Genomic DNA, 18,306 nt, shown 5'->3' on the forward strand with positions numbered 1-18,306 from the left:
TCAAAACATCAATAAAATGCAAATCAAAATACCGAGTCTATTTTATTCTAATCAAAATGGCTGTTATCAAGACCACACACAAACATAACAAAACCAACAAAATGTGGCAAAGAGATAGGGCAAGTGGGGATCCTTTTACACTATTGGTGGGAATTTAGTAAATTAGTGTAGCCATTGTAGAAAGTGATATGGAGATTCCTAAAAAACATAAACAAAACACTAAGAAACTACCATATGACCCAGCGTACTGTGGTAGGGAAGGAAGGGAGTCTAGAGGAATGAGAGGAAGAGAAACAAGAAACAGCAATGGAGACATCAGTGTCCAACCAGGTGTATGTGCAAACTCACAGGTATGTAAAGACTGACCACATTCTTCCACTTGCGGCCCCTGTCTATCCTTACCTCCTGTTCTACCCACCATTGCCATTAGCTTGAAGTACCCAGTCACAATGCATGTAAACACACAGAGAGGACGAGGAAACCAAGTGTCCATGAGCCCAGCCCTGGGACGCTGGAGGCCCAGTCTCTAACAGTCCCCATCCTGGGACCCTGGAGGTTCAGTCTCTAATAGTCCCCATCCTGGGACCCTGGAGGTTCAGTCTCTATCTAATAGTCCCCATCCTGGGACCCTGGAGGTTCAGTCTCTAAAAGTCCCCATCCTGGGACTCTGCCAGGCTTAGTCTCTTTTTGAACTGATGTCCCTGCTTCCTGGTAGACAGCTGGGGCTCTTCCTTTGGTTTCCTCGGCAACGCTCTTTGGTACACCTGCAGGGACTTACATCAGTGCTCTAGAGACACTAGTGTATTCCTGTTTATTTCAACACTGTTTACAGCAGCCAAGCTATAGAATCAAACTAGATGCTTATCCATGCATCGACGGATAAAGACAAGGTGGCAACTGTATACAATGGGGTTAGATTCAGCTGTAGGGAAGAAGGAAATTATGTCACTTGGAGAAATGACAGAAATCATCAAATTAAGCAAAATAAGCCAGACACAGAAGACAAGCATCACCCTTTCTATCATATACAGTAAACAGATTTAAGCACACACACACACACACACACACACACACACACACACACACACACACACACATGCGTGTGAAAGCAGAAAGGGTACCACTTGAGGAGTAGAAGAGACAATGAGAGGGTGACAGCATCAGCAAATGTGAGTATACAATGACATGCATGTACACAAATGTCCTAAGGAAATATTGTATATGTTTCTGAAAGAAATGAATAACCAAAAATTAATTATGTAGAGAGGGCATAGGAAGTAAACTAGGTGCATTGGTTGATTTTTTTCAACTTGACACAAATCTAATCATATCTAGAACAAGGGGTTCTTTTCTGTAACGTGCACTGGTGTTTTCCCTGCATGTATGTCTGTGTGAGGGAGTCAGCTCTACTGAAACTGGAGTTACAGTTTTCAGTTGTCATGTGGGTGCTGGGAATTGAACCCCTCTGGAAAACAGTCAGTGCTTTTAAAACCGAACCATCTCTCCAGCCCACAGGAAGAGGGATTCTTAATTAAAGTGCCTCCAGAAGATTATCTTGTAGGCAAATAAGTGGGGAATTATCTTAACGACTGATATGATAGGGCCCAGCCCATTGTGGGTGGAGTCACCCCTGGGCAGGTGATCCTGGATACCCAAAGAGAGCAAACTGAGCAAGCCACAAGGAACAAGCCAGTAAGCTGCACTCCTCCACGGCCTCCGCACCATCCTGGTTCCTGCCCTGACTTCTCTCCCTGATGGGCTATGCTGTGAAACCATAAGCTGAAATAAAAACCCTTTTGTCCCCAAGTTGCTTTTGGTCATGGCATTTTATCACAGTGACAAAGACCCTAACTGAGACACTAGGGCTGGGAGAGGTGGCTCAGTGGGTACAGGGCTTCCAGTGACGCATGGGGACCTGAGCTCAGATCCCTAGCACCCATACAAATGCCAAGTGTGTGCATCTGTAATCCCAGCCTCACTCCCAGGAAGGGGGTAGGTACCAGGAAATAGGCAGGACTTATTGGCCAGCCAGCCTAACTAAAACAGGGAGTCCTAGGTTCAGAGAGAGAGAGAGAGAGAGAGAGAGAGAGAGAGAGAGAGAGAGAGAGAGAGAGAGAGAGAGAGAGAGCGCACGTGTACATACCACATGCAGAAACAGTAAAACAGCATTTCCTAACTAAAAAGAAAAGAGCTGTTTTGACACTAATCTCAAACACATAAACCCAGCTCAAGATGCAGTGCCCTCTGTAACCAAGATGAAAGTACTAAAGAAGCGGGATGTGCACAGACATCTAGACCCTGCTGTGAGACCCATAGGAATGGGCACAGTCAGAGGCTACAGAAACCTCTAATGCCACCCCCACCAGAGCTTTATCATTCCCTTCCCCCATCAGGGAGGGAGCTCCCTTCTCGGGGCCTGAAGGAAGCTTGGACGCCCGTCACATACTTGCACGTCACAGACAATCCTCACCGACTGAAGGACTCTTAGGTCAGTTTCCACTTTTGAACCGTGTAAAGTAGGTCTGCATGATCGATCACCCAATTCCCCTCCAGCTGCAGATTCCCATTCCCCCAGGGAAAAGATGCTGGTGTCTGTCCTGGCTGAGATTTGGCTGGGGAACTGACTGACAGAAGACTTTCAGGCACAGCAGAACAGACACACAGCCTTGCCTAAGCAAAAGGAGAGTATTTGATGAGCGGAGGCTGTGGGGAATCGTAACCTTAACAGGAAGGAGGTGCCTGCATGACACACTGGCCATGGAAGGAATGGTGGGGAGGGAGAGTCGGGAAAGCAAACAAGCCAGGGCTGAAGAAGGGAGCGATTTTATAAGCCAAGGCTAAGCAGAGAAGGACTACAAAGGTGACAAGCTAGTCACACTGGTCCTCCAGGACATAGAGACATGCGCTAGAACAAGAGGACAGAGCTCCGGTCTTCTTAGCAGGATGTTTTAACCAGGCTCATATGGCTGCCATAAACAATTTTTCAGTCACTAAATCTAAAGTTAAAGATGCAAATCAATTATTGTTACTATTAATGCCATTTTGGTTTTTCAAGACAGGGTTTCTCTGTGTATCTCTGGCTGTCCTGGGACTAACTCTGCAGACCAGGCTGGCCTTGAACTCAGAGCTATCCACCTGGCTCTGCACTGAGAATGATGGGGTTAAAGGTATGCACCACCATGTGCGGCTTCAAATCAATTTTCTTTTTAAAGCAAGCCTCCTATTGTGTGATGACTTCAGATACCTTCCTACTACTCTGAAAGGAAGCCTAGAAAGCCCAGGCTTTGCTCAGAGTATGTGGGATGCCACTGAAGACATAGAAACTAGAGCTGGGGAGATGGCTCAGGGGAAAGGAGCATATGTTGTACAGACACAAGGGTCTGAGTTTAACTCCCCAGCACCCAGGTGAGATCCAGGCATGGCTGCATCTGCTATAATGTCCCCAACATTGGTGGGAGGGGACAAGTGGCTCCCAGAAGCTGGCTGACCAGTTGGCCTAGCCAAAACAGCAAGCTTCAGGTTCAGTGAGAGACCTTGTCTCAATGTAATTAGGCAAACAACAATAGTGGAAGACACTTGATATCCTTTTCTGGCCTCTGCATAAGTAAGTGTACATGGGTGTAGGCACCTACACACACATGCACACACAACACATACTCAGATGCAGACATTTGTATACATTTGTGAATATGCCACACATGATACACACATACATAAAGATAAAATACCAACTCTGAGTTCAGGCCGATTCCAAGACTAAGATTCTCCAAGGACGGTCTTTCCTCCCTGCTGGCATTCAGGTTTGGCTACTCTACCACATTCTGACATGTTGGCTGAGGCCTAGATTGCTTGCTGAAAAACAGGTGTCCTCTGTCCTTCTCACCAATGACCTCATCCCTGTTCAAGCCAGGAAACACCCCTACCTTATCAGGAAAAAGACCACTCCAGGGGTTGCTCTAGCTAGTAGGCCTGGCCTCGGGCCATTTGAACCACCAGCCTGTCCTCTATCACAACCCTTTGATCCTAAGTACCATCTCTGTTAGCTTCAGCAAGCAGACTGAGACTCCCTTTACCTTGGTACCCTATGTCTGCCTCCTGTTCTGACACTGCTCCCCCTCTCTCCCCATTACAAGGATTTCCATTATTATTTCCTTTCGTTTTCTCCTACTTGGATCTGCAGCCACACTCTGCTTCCATCACAAGCACACACGCATGTGGCACACACTCAGTCTTTCCTGGGCTCACCATCACAGGCGCACACGCATGTGGCACACACACAGTCTTTCCTGGGCTTACCATCTCAGGCACACACGCATGTGGCACACACACAGTCTTTCCTGGGCTCACCATCACAGGCACACATGCATGTGGGACACATGCATGTGGCACACACACAGTGTTTCCTGGCTCACCATCATAGGCGCACACGCATGTGGCACACACACAGTGTTTCCTGACTCACCATCACAGGCACACACGCATGTGGCACACACACAGTGTTTCCTGGCTCACCATCACAGGCACACACGCATGTGGCACACACTCAGTGTTTCCTGGGCTCACCATCATAGGCGCACACGCATGTGGCACACACACAGTGTTTCCTGGCTCACCATCATAGGCGCACACGCATGTGGCACACACACAGTGTTTCCTGGGCTCACCATCATAGGCGCACACGCATGTGGCACACACACAGTGTTTCCTGGCTCACCATCACAGGCACACAGGCATGTGGCACACACACAGTCTTTCCTGGCTCACCATCACAAGCACACAGGCATGTGGCACACACACAGTGTTTCCTGGGCTCACCATCACAGGCACACATGCATGTGGGACACATGCATGTGGCACACACACAGTGTTTCCTGGCTCACCATCTCAGGCACACACGCATGTGGCACACACTCAGTCTTTCCTGGGCTCACCATCATAGGCACACACGCATGTGGCACACACACAGTGTTTCCTGGCTCACCATCACAGGCACACACGCATGTGGCACACACACAGTGTTTCCTGGGCTCACCATCACAGGCACACACGCATGTGGCACACACTCAGTCTTTCCTGGGCTTACCATCTCAGGCACACATGCATGTGGCACACACACAGTCTTTCCTGGGCTCACCATCATAGGCGCACACGCATGTGGCACACACACAGTGTTTCCTGGCTCACCATCATAGGCGCACACGCATGTGGCACACACACAGTGTTTCCTGGCTCACCATCACAGGCACACACGCATGTGGCACACACACAGTGTTTCCTGGCTCACCATCACAGGCACACACGCATGTGGCACACACACAGTGTTTCCTGGGCTCACCATCATAGGCGCACACGCATGTGGCACACACACAGTGTTTCCTGGCTCACCATCACAGGCACACACGCATGTGGCACACACTCAGTCTTTCCTGGGCTCACCATCACAGGCACACACGCATGTGGCACACACTCAGTCTTTCCTGGCTCACCATCACAGGCACACACGCATGTGGCACACACTCAGTCTTTCCTGGGCTCACCATCATAGGCGCACACGCATGTGGCACACACACAGTGTTTCCTGGCTCACCATCACAGGCACACACGCATGTGGCACACACTCAGTCTTTCCTGGGCTCACCATCACAGGCACACACGCATGTGGCACACACTCAGTCTTTCCTGGCTCACCATCACAGGCACACACGCATGTGGCACACACTCAGTCTTTCCTGGGCTCACCATCACAGGCACACACGCATGTGGCACACACACAGTGTTTCCTGGCTCACCATCACAGGCACACACGCATGTGGCACACACACAGTCTTTCCTGGCTCACCATCACAGGCGCACACGCATGTGGCACACACTCAGTCTTTCCTGGGCTCACCATCACAGGCACACATGCATGTGGAACACACTCAGTCTTTCTTAGCATAATGGAAGGCCGCAACTAAAGACGGCAGCCCTCAGATTGGCCCCTCTGGACATGCTTCCTGCTCGCCAAGGTTCTAGGGACTGTTCTTTACAGCTTTAGTTAGAACTTCAAGATCAGACGCTGGACCTGAGGGATGTAATGTGTAGACAAATCTCAACATGGCCGACTCCCAACTCAAGATGCAGACAGTCAGTATTTAATAACCTGAGATGTCAGTCACATGATGTGGCCTGCTTAATTCAACTGTCTTTCTAGTCGTACACTTTCATCTGGTTCAATGCTTCCAAAATAGTACCTCACAAATGTGCACCAAGCTCAATTCTTCACAGATAAGGTGTCTTCAAGAACCTTGACAAATGTAAATAAATCTTTTTTAAAAAGTGGCTACAATTGTAAAAATGGAAATAAGCCATTAAAGGATTTTTATTTGAATATAACATTCTAGATCATAAGTATGATTAGGTTTTTTTCATTTACTTATTTAGTATGTAGGTCAGAGGACAACCTGGGGGAATTGTTTATCTCTTTGTATCATGTGGGTCTGGGGTTGAACCCAGGTTGTCAGGCTTGGAAAAGGCTCCTTGACCCGCTATGCAATCTCACTAGCCCGGGTGACTTTTACAGCCCCAGTGTACTTTCATGCTACTGTTACTGCTAACAAAGTTAGCTCGTATTAGTTAAAGCCGCTCAAAGTGAACCTACTTAAAAAACGGAGGCCAACTTGCACTCATGTGCACACACTCACAGATACATATGTGCAATTTAAATAATTAATTTGTTTAAATGGAGGCCAAAAACCTTATTGGTAAATAGTAAAGAAGATTTGGCTAAGGGGACATATAAATAAGCATCTTATTTTGAACAATTGTTTGTGGTTTGGTTTGTTTTTGTTGTTGTTGTTTGTTTTTTTGAGATAGTTTCTCTGTGTAGCCCTGGCTGCCCTGGAACTTGCTCTGTAGACCAGGCCTTGAACTCAGCGATCTGCCTGCCTCTCTGCCTTTGCCTCCTGAGTACTGGGATTAAAGGTGTGCATCACCTTCTGCCTTTATTTTGAACAATTTTTAAGTTGTAATTTCACGCCGGGCGGTGGTGGCGCACGCCTTTAATCCCAGCACTCGGGAGGTAGAGGCAGGCGGATCTCTGTGAGTTCAAGACCAGCCTGGTCTACAGAGCTAGTTCTAGGACAGGCTCCAAAGCCACAGAGAAACACTGTCTCGAAAAACCAAAAAAAAAAAAAAAAATTTCACTAACTAACACTGAATAATTTTTCTAGAAAAGAAATTGTGCAACACAACATGATGTCCTCCCCACGGCTTCTGACTTAACAGTGTTTGTTAGGAGAAGACAGCAGCAAGATGTCCGCACACATGTGCACACATGCAGGCACTCATCTGCACTCACACACATGCATGAACACACACATTAAAGAAGTAACAGAGAACCACTTTATAAACTACACAAGCTCTATTGGTTTGCCAGGGAATGTTCTTAATATTCTTGATATGCTCTTTGCTATCCAAATGATCATTTTCAAAGCACCTGAGCTGACCTTCATCAACGACTTTCTCTTTTCTCATTGTAAACTACAACAATCCCCGGCATATATTCCAAAATCCTTAAGAGATACCTGAAACATCCTAGGTAGTATGATACATACCCTGTATGTATCACCTCCTTCCCTATACATACATACATACATACACCTGTGATATGGTTTAATTAAAAAGTTAGCACAGTAAGACATTAGCAATCAATAATAGAGCAGAACAAACAGCAACATACCGTAACAAGTGGCAGGGGCTGAAGATGGCGCAGTAGTTAAGAGCACATGTGGTTATTTCAGGGACCTGAGTTGGGTTCCCAGCACCCATGTAGATAGTTCATATTCACCTGTACTTGCAGCACCAGGGAGATCCTAAGTATCTGGGCTCCTCACACACCAGCACACACATGCACATACTCCACCACCCATGCTTGATTCAAATAATAAATCAACTTTAGTGATGTAATGGGGTTGCACTCTCGGAACACCATCCTGATTTTGACCTTTCCTTGTAAAGGTAACACTATGGCTGCTTCTGGGCACACCCGAATTGGTGACATACCGCTCCTGTATCTTACATCATTGTTAAGTACGTCAGTGTTTACAGAATCTAAGTGCTGTGACTGGTACTGATCCTGGAAAAGTCAGTCTGATAACCAAATGGCTGCAAAGTGACGAGTGGGGAGGTAACAAACCGGGTGCTGACAGGCTGCACAAAAGGATGACTGACCCCAGCAGCAGTACAGAGGAAAGACATCGCACCACTCAAAACTCAAACACAGGCTGCTCCATTACATTACTCAAAACTTCTCCAGTTAATTCCTAAAATTTTCATGTAACATTTTTGTACTGTGGCTGACCACAGATAACTAAAACCCCGAATAAGAGGGTTTTTCCTCTACGGTCCTGTTACACTTATGCCTACACTATGGTCCTGTCACAATGGGCACACTATGATCCTGTTACACCTATGCCTACACTATGGTCCTGTTACACCTATGGGCACACTATGATCCTGTTACACCTATGCCTACACTATGGTCCTGTCACACCTATGGGCACACTATGATCCTGTTACACCTATGCCTATACTATGGTCCTGTCACACCTATGGGCACACTATGATCCTGTTACACCTATGCCTATACTATGGTCCTGTCATACCTATGGGCACACTATGATCCTGTTACACCTATGCCTACACTATGGTCCTGTCACACCTATGGGCACACTATGATCCTGTTACACCTATGCCTATACTATGGTCCTGTCACACCTATGGGCACACTATGGTCCTGTTACACCTATGCCTACACTATGGTCCTGTTACACCTGTGGGCACACTGGTCCTGTTACACCTGTGGACACGCTATGGTCCTATTATACCTGTAGGTACGCTATGGTCCTGTTACACCTGTGGACACGCTATGGTCCTATTATACCTGTAGGTACGCTATGGTCCTGTTACACCTGTGGGCACACTGGTCCTGTTACACCTGTGGGTACACTGGTCCTATTACACCTGTGGGTACGCTATGGTCCTGTTACACCTGTGGGTACACTATGCTCCTGTTACACCTGTGGGAACACTGGTCCTGTTACACCTGTGGGTACACTATGGTCCTGTTACACCTGTGGGCACACTGGTCCTGTTACACCTGTGGGTACACTATGGTCCTGTTACACCTGTGGGCACACTATGGTCCTGTTACACCTGTGGGTACACTATGGTCCTGTTACACCTGTGGGCACACTGGTCCTGTTACACCTGTGGGTACACTATGGTCCTGTTACACCTGTGGGCACACTGGTCCTGTTACACCTGTGGGTACACTATGGTCCTGTTACACCTGTGGGCACACTGGTCCTGTTACACCTGTGGGTACACTATGGTCCTGTTACACCTGTGGGCACACTGGTCCTGTTACACCTGTGGGTACACTATGGTCCTGTTACACCTGTGGGTACACTATGGTCCTGTTACACCTGTGGGAACACTGGTCCTGTTACACCTGTGGGTACACTATGGTCCTGTTACACCTGTGGGCACACTGGTCCTGTTACACCTGTGGGTACACTATGGTCCTGTTACACCTGTGGGCACACTGGTCCTGTTACACCTGTGGGCACACTGGTCCTGTTACACCTGTGGGTACACTATGGTCCTGTTACACCTGTGGGCACACTGGTCCTGTTACACCTGTGGGTACACTATGGTCCTGTTACACCTGTGGGAACACTGGTCCTGTTACACCTGTGGGCACACTGGTCCTGTTATACCTGTGGGTACACTATGGTCCTGTTACACCTGTGGGCACACTGGTCCTGTTACACCTGTGGGTACACTATGGTCCTGTTACACCTGTGGGTACACTGGTCCTGTTACACCTGTGGGTACACTATGGTCCTGTTACACCTGTGGGTACACTATGGTCCTGTTACACCTGTGGGTACACTATGGTCCTGTTACACCTGTGGGTACACTATGGTCCTGTTACACCTGTGGGCACACTGGTCCTGTTACACCTGTGGGTACACTATGGTCCTGTTACACCTGTGGGCACACTGGTCCTGTTACACCTGTGGGTACACTATGGTTCTGTTACACCTGTGGGCACACTGGTCCTGTTACACCTGTGGGTACACTATGGTCCTGTTACACCTGTGGGTACACTATGGTCCTGTTACACCTGTGGGAACACTGGTCCTGTTACACCTGTGGGTACACTATGGTCCTGTTACACCTGTGGGTACACTATGGTCCTGTTACACCTGTGGGTACACTATGGTCCTGTTACACCTGTGGGAACACTGGTCCTGTTACACCTGTGGGTACACTATGGTCCTGTTACACCTGTGGGTACACTATGGTCCTGTTACACCTGTGGGCACACTGGTCCTGTTACACCTGTGGGAACACTGGTCCTGTTACACCTGTGGGTACACTATGGTCCTGTTACACCTGTGGGTACACTATGGTCCTGTTACACCTGTGGGCACACTGGTCCTGTTACACCTGTGGGTACACTATGGTCCTGTTACACCTGTGGGCACACTGGTCCTGTTACACCTGTGGGTACACTATGGTCCTGTTACACCTGTGGGCACACTGGTCCTGTTACACCTGTGGGTACACTGGTCCTGTTACACCTGTGGGCACACTATGGTTCTGTTACACCTGTGGGCACACTGGTCCTGTTACACCTGTGGGTACACTATGGTCCTGTTACACCTGTGGGCACACTGGTCCTGTTACACCTGTGGGTACACTATGGTCCTGTTACACCTGTGGGCACACTGGTTCTGTTATACCTGTGGGCACACTGGTCCTGTTACACTTGTGGGCACACTGGTCCTGTTACACCTGTGGGCACACTATGGTTCTGTTACACCTGTGGGCACACTATGGTTCTGTTACACCTGTGGGCACACTGGTCGTGTTAGACTCTGATTTGGCACTGGACTGCAATCAGTTCCTCTAATTAATTTCAGAGACAAGGTGAATACTGGAACATTTTCCAAATTCTGTATGTATGATATCAATGCTGACGACTTTTGTATTACAGTGTCCTCAAACAGAAATGCATTTCTGAAGTTACACCACTTGCACAGTCTGCATCATACTTTCTCCCTCACTAATCTTTTGATAATAAACATGATGAAAAGGTGTTCCCCATCATGTACTATCAAATTATGAATTATTTAGATAACCTACTTACTTGTGACAGAAAAAAAGGTAAAATATTTTCTAAGATAATTAACCAGCCAAGGAGAAAAAAAATTCTTAGATTATTTGGTTCTAATCTGTAGCGATATTTTGTTTATGATCTAATAAATAAAACTTGCCTGAAGATCAGAGTACAGAGCTAGTTACTACTTAGCCATAGAGCCCAGGGACTGGTGGTATACACCTTTAATCCCAGCACTCAGGAGGCAGAGGCAGGTGGATCTCTGTGAGTTCAAGGCCACCCTGGGCTACACTAAACTGACCCAGTTTCAAAGAAAAACAGAGCCAGGAGCGGCTCACACCTTTTTAATCCCAGCACTTGGGAGTCACACACCTTTAATCCTAGCACTAGGGAAATGGAGAGACTGGGCTGTGGCTGGCTGGGAGAGAGGAATATAAATCAGGAGCTCAAGGCTGAGAATTTGTAGAGACAGGATCTTGATTCTGAGGATTTTGTAGAGGTAAGAACTAGTGGCCGGCTGTTCTGCTTCTCTGATCTTTTGGCTTTCACCCCTTAATACCTGACTTTGGTTTTTTATTATTAAGATCAATTAGAATTCATGCTATGCTAATCTTTTTTATTTCTCAGCCTCAAATTCTATTTCTTTTCTTTTTAAAAATTTTTAAAAATTTAACTTTATTATTTATTTATTGAATTTATTTATTTATTTATTTTGTGGTGTATACCTTTAATCCTGGCACTTGGGAGGCACAGACAGATCTCTGTGAGCTCAAAATCAGCCTAGTTTATAAAGCAAGTTCCAGGACAGTCAGGACTGTAACACAGAAAAATCCTGTCTTGAAAATCCCTAAAAAGTTTTTTAAAATATTTATGTATGGAGCCATCGCACAGAAAATCTGGTAACTATACAGACTCTGTCGGCAGGAACCAACTGTTTTGATGTATGTGACCGTCAGCAGTTGCATTGTATAACTAACAAATGCAATCACTACCAGTAACAGTCACATTATTTAACTTTATTTTATGTGCATTGGTGTGAGGGTATCAGATCCCCTGGAACTGAAGTAACAGATATTTGTGAGCTGCCATGTGGGTGCTGGGAACTGAACCTTGGCCCTTGGAAGAACAGCCAGTGTTCTTAACCACTGAGCTATCTCTCTAGCCTCTCAAATTCTATTTCTGAAGAAAGGGACACTACCTACTTTTGAAAGATTGAACAATAATAAAGAAACTAACAAAAACAGATGGATGAACAGATGATAGATGGATAATAGACAGACAGAAAGGCAGACACAAGTGACTCTGTTTCTCAACTTTGGTATAAGACATCAACTTCTGACTGATGCCAATCTCTCCACCTGTGGTGACATCAGGAGAGACATTTGCTCAGAATCTGTGCAATACCCATAATAAGTAAGGCTCTTCTGCTTTGTCCATCAGCAGTCAGTCACATTCCCTGTGGAACTTTCTATCTCACCTGGCCTCTGCTTCTCTCCAACAATGAAGCTGATGGTAACAGTCACACCCTGGCAGCACCATTCCACAGCTGGGACTAAGTGGGTGACAGGTAGGAGCAACCTCAGGTAAAAAAACGCTTCAGACTCACTGTTTTTATTGGAAGTTCTGGAAAGTTTCTGTGGCTGTTGTTTCACTTTTGTTTTTTTTTATAATAAAGTACTTCTCATTGTACTGTTTACTTGGTCAATTTCTCAAGACCCAAGTTATTGGGGGTCTGGGACACTATTGTCCAGTGCTTAAGACCTGTGACCTATCTAGCTGTTATTTTCACCAAAGACTGACAAACCGTCATGGCGCAGAAGACATCTAACATGGGAGATGCAGCCTAGACCCAGGCCTCATGATCTGCCTGTTATATAAGGCTGTGGAAAAGGTACAATGCTTCAGCCTTCATGTCACTGTGATATACAATGCGCTGTCTTTAATAAGGTGCCACAAGCATTACTAGAGTCAGAAACCACTGGCACGCCTTCCACACAAGTCTCTTATACTGCAAACATGGCCACAGAGGCCTAGCACAGTAATTCCTTCTGTGGAAAATGGAAGAAAGCATTTCCTATTAATACTTAGCATACTTATAGACATCTAATGAAGAAGAATGGGATGTACCCTTTGAGTACTCTAATGTAATAGAGATGCACAGTTGAAGGACAGAAACATGTCCAATGCAGTCAGTCTAGAAAGAGACAAAGGAGGCCAGGGCTGTGGTCATGACTGTAATTTATCTCAGCAGGCTGAGGCTGCGAGATGGTGAATTCAAGGCCAGCAGGTAAACTAACATAAGGAGAAGACTTGAACCAGCGCCGCCTGGCACAAGCGACGACTTTCTTCCTCCTATGCAGCCATGTGATCAGTGACAGACCCACATCTTCTTCAGAGCAGTCACATGAACACATTTTAAAAAAGAGTACATATACTCTTCATGAAAATCTACTGAAACTAGATTTTGGACATGTTAGAAAATCACAGAATCAAATATTGCACCAGAGACCGTAAAAACAACTGTACAAAGGAACAACTTACCTCGATAGCAAAGATGCCTTTATCGCGACCATAGACTTTCATCTCTTCTGGAAAAAGCTGAAAAGCATTTCTGTATGGAATGCGGTCCTCTTCAACAAACCTGTGCTTTACAGAAAGGAGTCTCGATGAGAGCTGCACACTGGCTCTGGGTAAACTTTCTGAAAACCTCCCCCTTCACAAGGGAAGGGGTAGTTTGTGCAGCATTCCATCTCCTGCATATTTTAAAGGAGAAAGCTGCTGTCCCCTGCACCCTGTAGGAGAGCAGTCGGCTGATGGTCTGCAGAGTGCCTAACTCTAATTCGATAAGTGTGTCTGAGAAGGGTGTATTTTCCCACTCACCACCAGGCTCCCAGATCACTCCTTTCATGTCTGCTGCCATCACTGGACTAGCTCCGTCACTGTGAATCCCTTCTACAGGAAGTTCTTCCTTGGTCCCCATTTCCTTGTCCTCCCTTCTGTCCTTAGGACCTAGCCAAGAGCGCACTAGCTGATGGAAAACTATTAAGGTTTCTGTCCCAATGCCTTGTATACAGCAGGAGGCCAAGCATTTAAACTCCAGACATTTAAAAATGGACCAAAACACTTATTGACATTCCACTCATCAAGTCAAAGTTGTGGGGTACAACATAGCACTAGCACTATGGGAAAACAGCAGTGACCCAAATAGGCCAAACTTCTGTTCCTGCCGAGCTCGAGTTCTAGTGAGAAGAGGAAACGCGGGCAGTCAGTCAACAAATCTACAATGTGCTAAAAACAAAGGAGAGAGCGAGAGAGAGCAGGACAGAGGTCTGGTGTGCAAAGTCCTAAACAAAGTATCAAAGGAACTCAGACCCAGTTGGGAAATAAACACCCAGAATGCACTGCCTTGGCCCCCATTGTTGCCAACTTCCTAAAAAAAGAAAGTGTTGACCTAAACTTAATTTCAAAATTAAAATGTGATTCCTTTTAGTACTGAAACTTAAGAATTAAACATTTAAGGTACGAATGGACAAAAACCTCTCCCAGCTGGGTTTTCATTGATTGTTTTAGTTTATATAAAGTATCTGTGCATAGTAGACTACAATACTGGCTTAATATTATTATATACATGATATAAAACACACCTATCCCTTGAAAAACCACCTACACTTCCAAATGCTAACATACACATCACTTATTTAGTCTTTGATATATACACAATATATAACTGTAATATGACATATACATAAAATATGCAAATATATGTACAATAAAGGTGAGAACACGTGTTATTACTGTGCCCAGTGCTGAAAGTAAGGTAGTAACAGGAGATGGAGAGACCACCCACTCTTCCAGGGCAGCAGACAGGCAGCAGTCACATGACCACAGTGCGCTAGAGAGGTGTGTCTGTGCAGCAGGAGAAGCAGCAGAGAGAAATGAAAAGTGGGGGAGCAGAGGCGTCCTCAGAGCAGGCGTTGGGTGTGTGGGGTTTTTACAATGACTCACTGCCTACAGTCTTCTCAACGTCTTACTTTAGAATTTGAAATTCCTTTTAGAAAAACTTTTTTTTCCTCAAATGGATGGCAGCTCCGTCAAAATTCGAACACACTATTTCCCTTAGTGGGGATTAACAACTGGCTATCTGGATCCTTAGCAGGGATTAACAGCTGGCTATCTGGATCCTTAGCAGGGATGAACAGCTGGCTACTGGATCCTTAGCGGGGACTAATAGCTGGCAACTGGATCCTTAGCAGGGACTAATAGCTGGCAACTGGATCCTTAGCGGGGACTAACAGCTGGCAACTGGATCCTTAGCAGGGACTAATAGCTGGCTATCTGGATCCTTAGCAGGGACTAATAGCTGGCAACTGGATCCTTAGCGGGGACTAACAGCTGGCTATCTGGATCGATCCAGGAATTTGTTGACAAAGGAACTGGCACCAAATGAAAGTGTCCTGCACCCTCTCCCACCCAACAGAGCACGTTAGCAGCTCCTAGAAACGCTCTCTGCCCATAATTTTACTGCAGCTTTTGGAAGCTTTGATTTGAGACACACTGGGCTTTAACAAGCCGCCAGAGGTTGCAGATCATTAAAGCTGCGCCACACTGGAGCTGTGTGCACTGTGCAACAGTCCTGTCCCATCAATCCTTTCCATTTCTCTATCCACCAGCTTTATCCAGGCCAGCACTTCCTGTTGAAAGCACAGACCACTTGCCTCCCTGCACAGGATATCATTTCCACATAGCTGCCCAAGTGACCCTTTATGAACACAGCTCAGATGGTCTCTCTGGCTGCAATCTTCCCACTACTCATTATAGCACTTAAAATCAAAGTCCTAATGGGTGCAGAGCCATTTCTGCGGTGATAAAGTATGTCCTGGAAGTGTATCAAAGTGATGGCTGTGTATTCCTGAACATACAGAAAACCAATGAATTGTATTTTACCTTTTGTTTTGTTTTGTAATGTGAGGTGGTCTCACTAAGTAGCCCTGGCACACCTGGAACACACTTCACACTTCTGTCTGCCTCTGTTTGCTGAGTCAGAGGATTAAAGGCTTGGACCATCAGGCCGAGTATAAATTGTATATCTTCTTAGAGATTTATTTATTATTCTATACACGAGTACATTCCTGCACATCTGTATATGTAACACATGTGTGCTTGGTATCATGGAGGCCAGAAGAGGGCACTGGATTCCCTGGAGCTGGACTTTATAGACAAGATGGGAGAACCATGGGAATGCTGGGAACTGAACTCAGGCTCTCTGAGAGAGCAGGAAGTGACTTAATCACAGAGTCACCTCTCCAGGCCTTAGGAGTGGCATATTTTTTAAATGGTTGAGAATTTTATATATGTAAATTATATTTCAAAATTTTTAAAGTAAGGGTGATGAGAGGAGAACTAAAGGTAACAACAACTAAAATTTATTATATACATGTATGAAAATTACAAAGAATTTTTTTAAGGGGGAAAAATTCCACCCTAGCATGGCTTACAAAGACACACCTCTGTCCTGCTCACCTCAGTCCTCCGCCCTTCAATCAGCTCTCTTCTTCCAGGCCCACTCCTCACTTCCTTGATCAGACAGAGTCCACTCCTGTTCAGAGCTTGGCGCTAACAAGGGTGGCCCTCGCTACCTGGAATACTGGGATCTTCACGGGTTGGCTGCTCTTTCATTCAAGTGCAGCTCAAATGCCTCTATACCAATCTAAAGCAGCCATTCAGTCATACCCTTACAGTGTCCGAGTTCAGCCTGTGCTCTGCACCTGCCTGGCTGATCATTTTCCCCTTTATTTACGTCCATCTGTTTCTCCCTCTCATCTTCAACTTCACGAGAGCAGGGACTTGACACACTTCTCTCAGCTGTATGTACCTCAAGGGTCTAAACCCTCGGCCACTCTGTGAGTACAGCAGATACTCAACAAGTATTTGTACTGTAAATGTTGGCTGTTGTTACTTTCTATCATTACTGCTAGCAGGAGGGTCCTTTATGGCTAATGTAAAGGAATAGGAACTAATCCTGAGGCCTATGGAAGCTGCTCTGAAGATAAATAGGCAATGACAGCTTACAATCACTGGTAAGATTTGTAGGACCAGCATGGTGGCACAGACCTTTAATCCCAAAATTGGAGGCAGAGGTAGGCGGATCTCTGAGTTAGGGGCCAGTCAGGGCTACACAATGAGCAACCCTGTCTCAAGAAAAGAAAAGAGAAACAGAAAGAATGGAAGAATGAAAGAGAGAGAGGAAGGAAAGACATATATACATTCTAGTCAAGCGAACAATGTCTCCCTACAAACCAATGTTCTTAGCTTTCAAAGCTCAGCAATAGCTCTCAGGCTGAACATCCTGAAGAACCTCCTGGAGGCAATGCAACAGAGATAAACAGGCCCTACCCCAGTTCTGCCACAGTCCCCGGATAATGCTGGGGTGGCCCACTAAGAAGCGACAAGTTGAGGATCTGTCTTAGAGCTCTTTCTGGGGGAACAAAGGTGACAGCCCTTTCTTCTGCCGCCCCAAGCAACTAAGTCTCCAACTTGTACACCCCAGGGAGCACAGTGACAGGCCTCCAGCTAACTAGATTCCATCTCCTTGAAGGCATTTTAGAATTCCCCTCTGAGGGGGAGGAGAGTCAGAGCGAAGGATGGTGAGCATGGGAGGAACTCAGGACTGGGACTGTCTATACAGGCACACAGTGTTTTCTCTAAGAACTGCAGAAAGATATTTTCTTTTCATTTGCTTAGTTTCTGGGAGAGTTCTGATGCCCATACAGATTGCCCTGGGACAGCTCGGAAGATACCATTCAGTTCTCATGATTAGGAATCTTTCTTGAAAGACCCTCTGGTTATTAGCACAAGACTGCAGACAGAGAGCTCAGCTGGGAAATGAGCAAGCACCCAGGTGAGGTGAGGCATGGAGGGAAGGACGGGTTCCAGGGCTTCGGGAAGTAGAAGAGACAGAACATAATGACTGGCGTGTGTGTCGAGTGAGGTGAGAGTCCAGGAACAGCCCTAGGTTTCCTGACAGAACACCAGGGTCCACAGCATGTGCTAAGAGCACTAGAGAAGAGCAGGGTCAAGGAGACAGATGCTGAGGCACTTCCTAGTCATACTGATTCAACCATAAAGACATCAAGTAG

General features: G+C 46.2%; 1 protein-coding gene and 1 non-coding gene across 4 annotated transcripts in view; both read right to left on the reverse strand.

Moving 5' to 3' along the window:
* The window catches only part of Taf1b (TATA-box binding protein associated factor, RNA polymerase I subunit B), a 79,453-nt gene that overhangs the window by 36,266 nt on the left and 24,881 nt on the right, over nucleotides 1-18,306 (reverse strand). For 2 of the 3 annotated variants that reach the window (XM_075984067.1, XM_075984068.1), the window contains one exon: nucleotides 13,712-13,811. In XM_075984067.1, the coding sequence (XP_075840182.1) occupies nucleotides 13,712-13,811 (100 nt within the window). Of the gene's footprint in view, nucleotides 1-13,711; nucleotides 13,817-18,306 lie in introns of all 3 variants that reach the window. The other variant, XM_075984069.1, reaches the window with a different exon arrangement.
* Nucleotides 12,040-12,175, reverse strand: LOC142856619 (small Cajal body-specific RNA 14). The gene has a single exon (XR_012911667.1).

Source organism: Microtus pennsylvanicus, chromosome 8 (genome assembly GCF_037038515.1).
Source record: "Microtus pennsylvanicus isolate mMicPen1 chromosome 8, mMicPen1.hap1, whole genome shotgun sequence".
In the NCBI taxonomy this organism is placed as follows: domain Eukaryota; kingdom Metazoa; phylum Chordata; class Mammalia; order Rodentia; family Cricetidae; genus Microtus; species Microtus pennsylvanicus.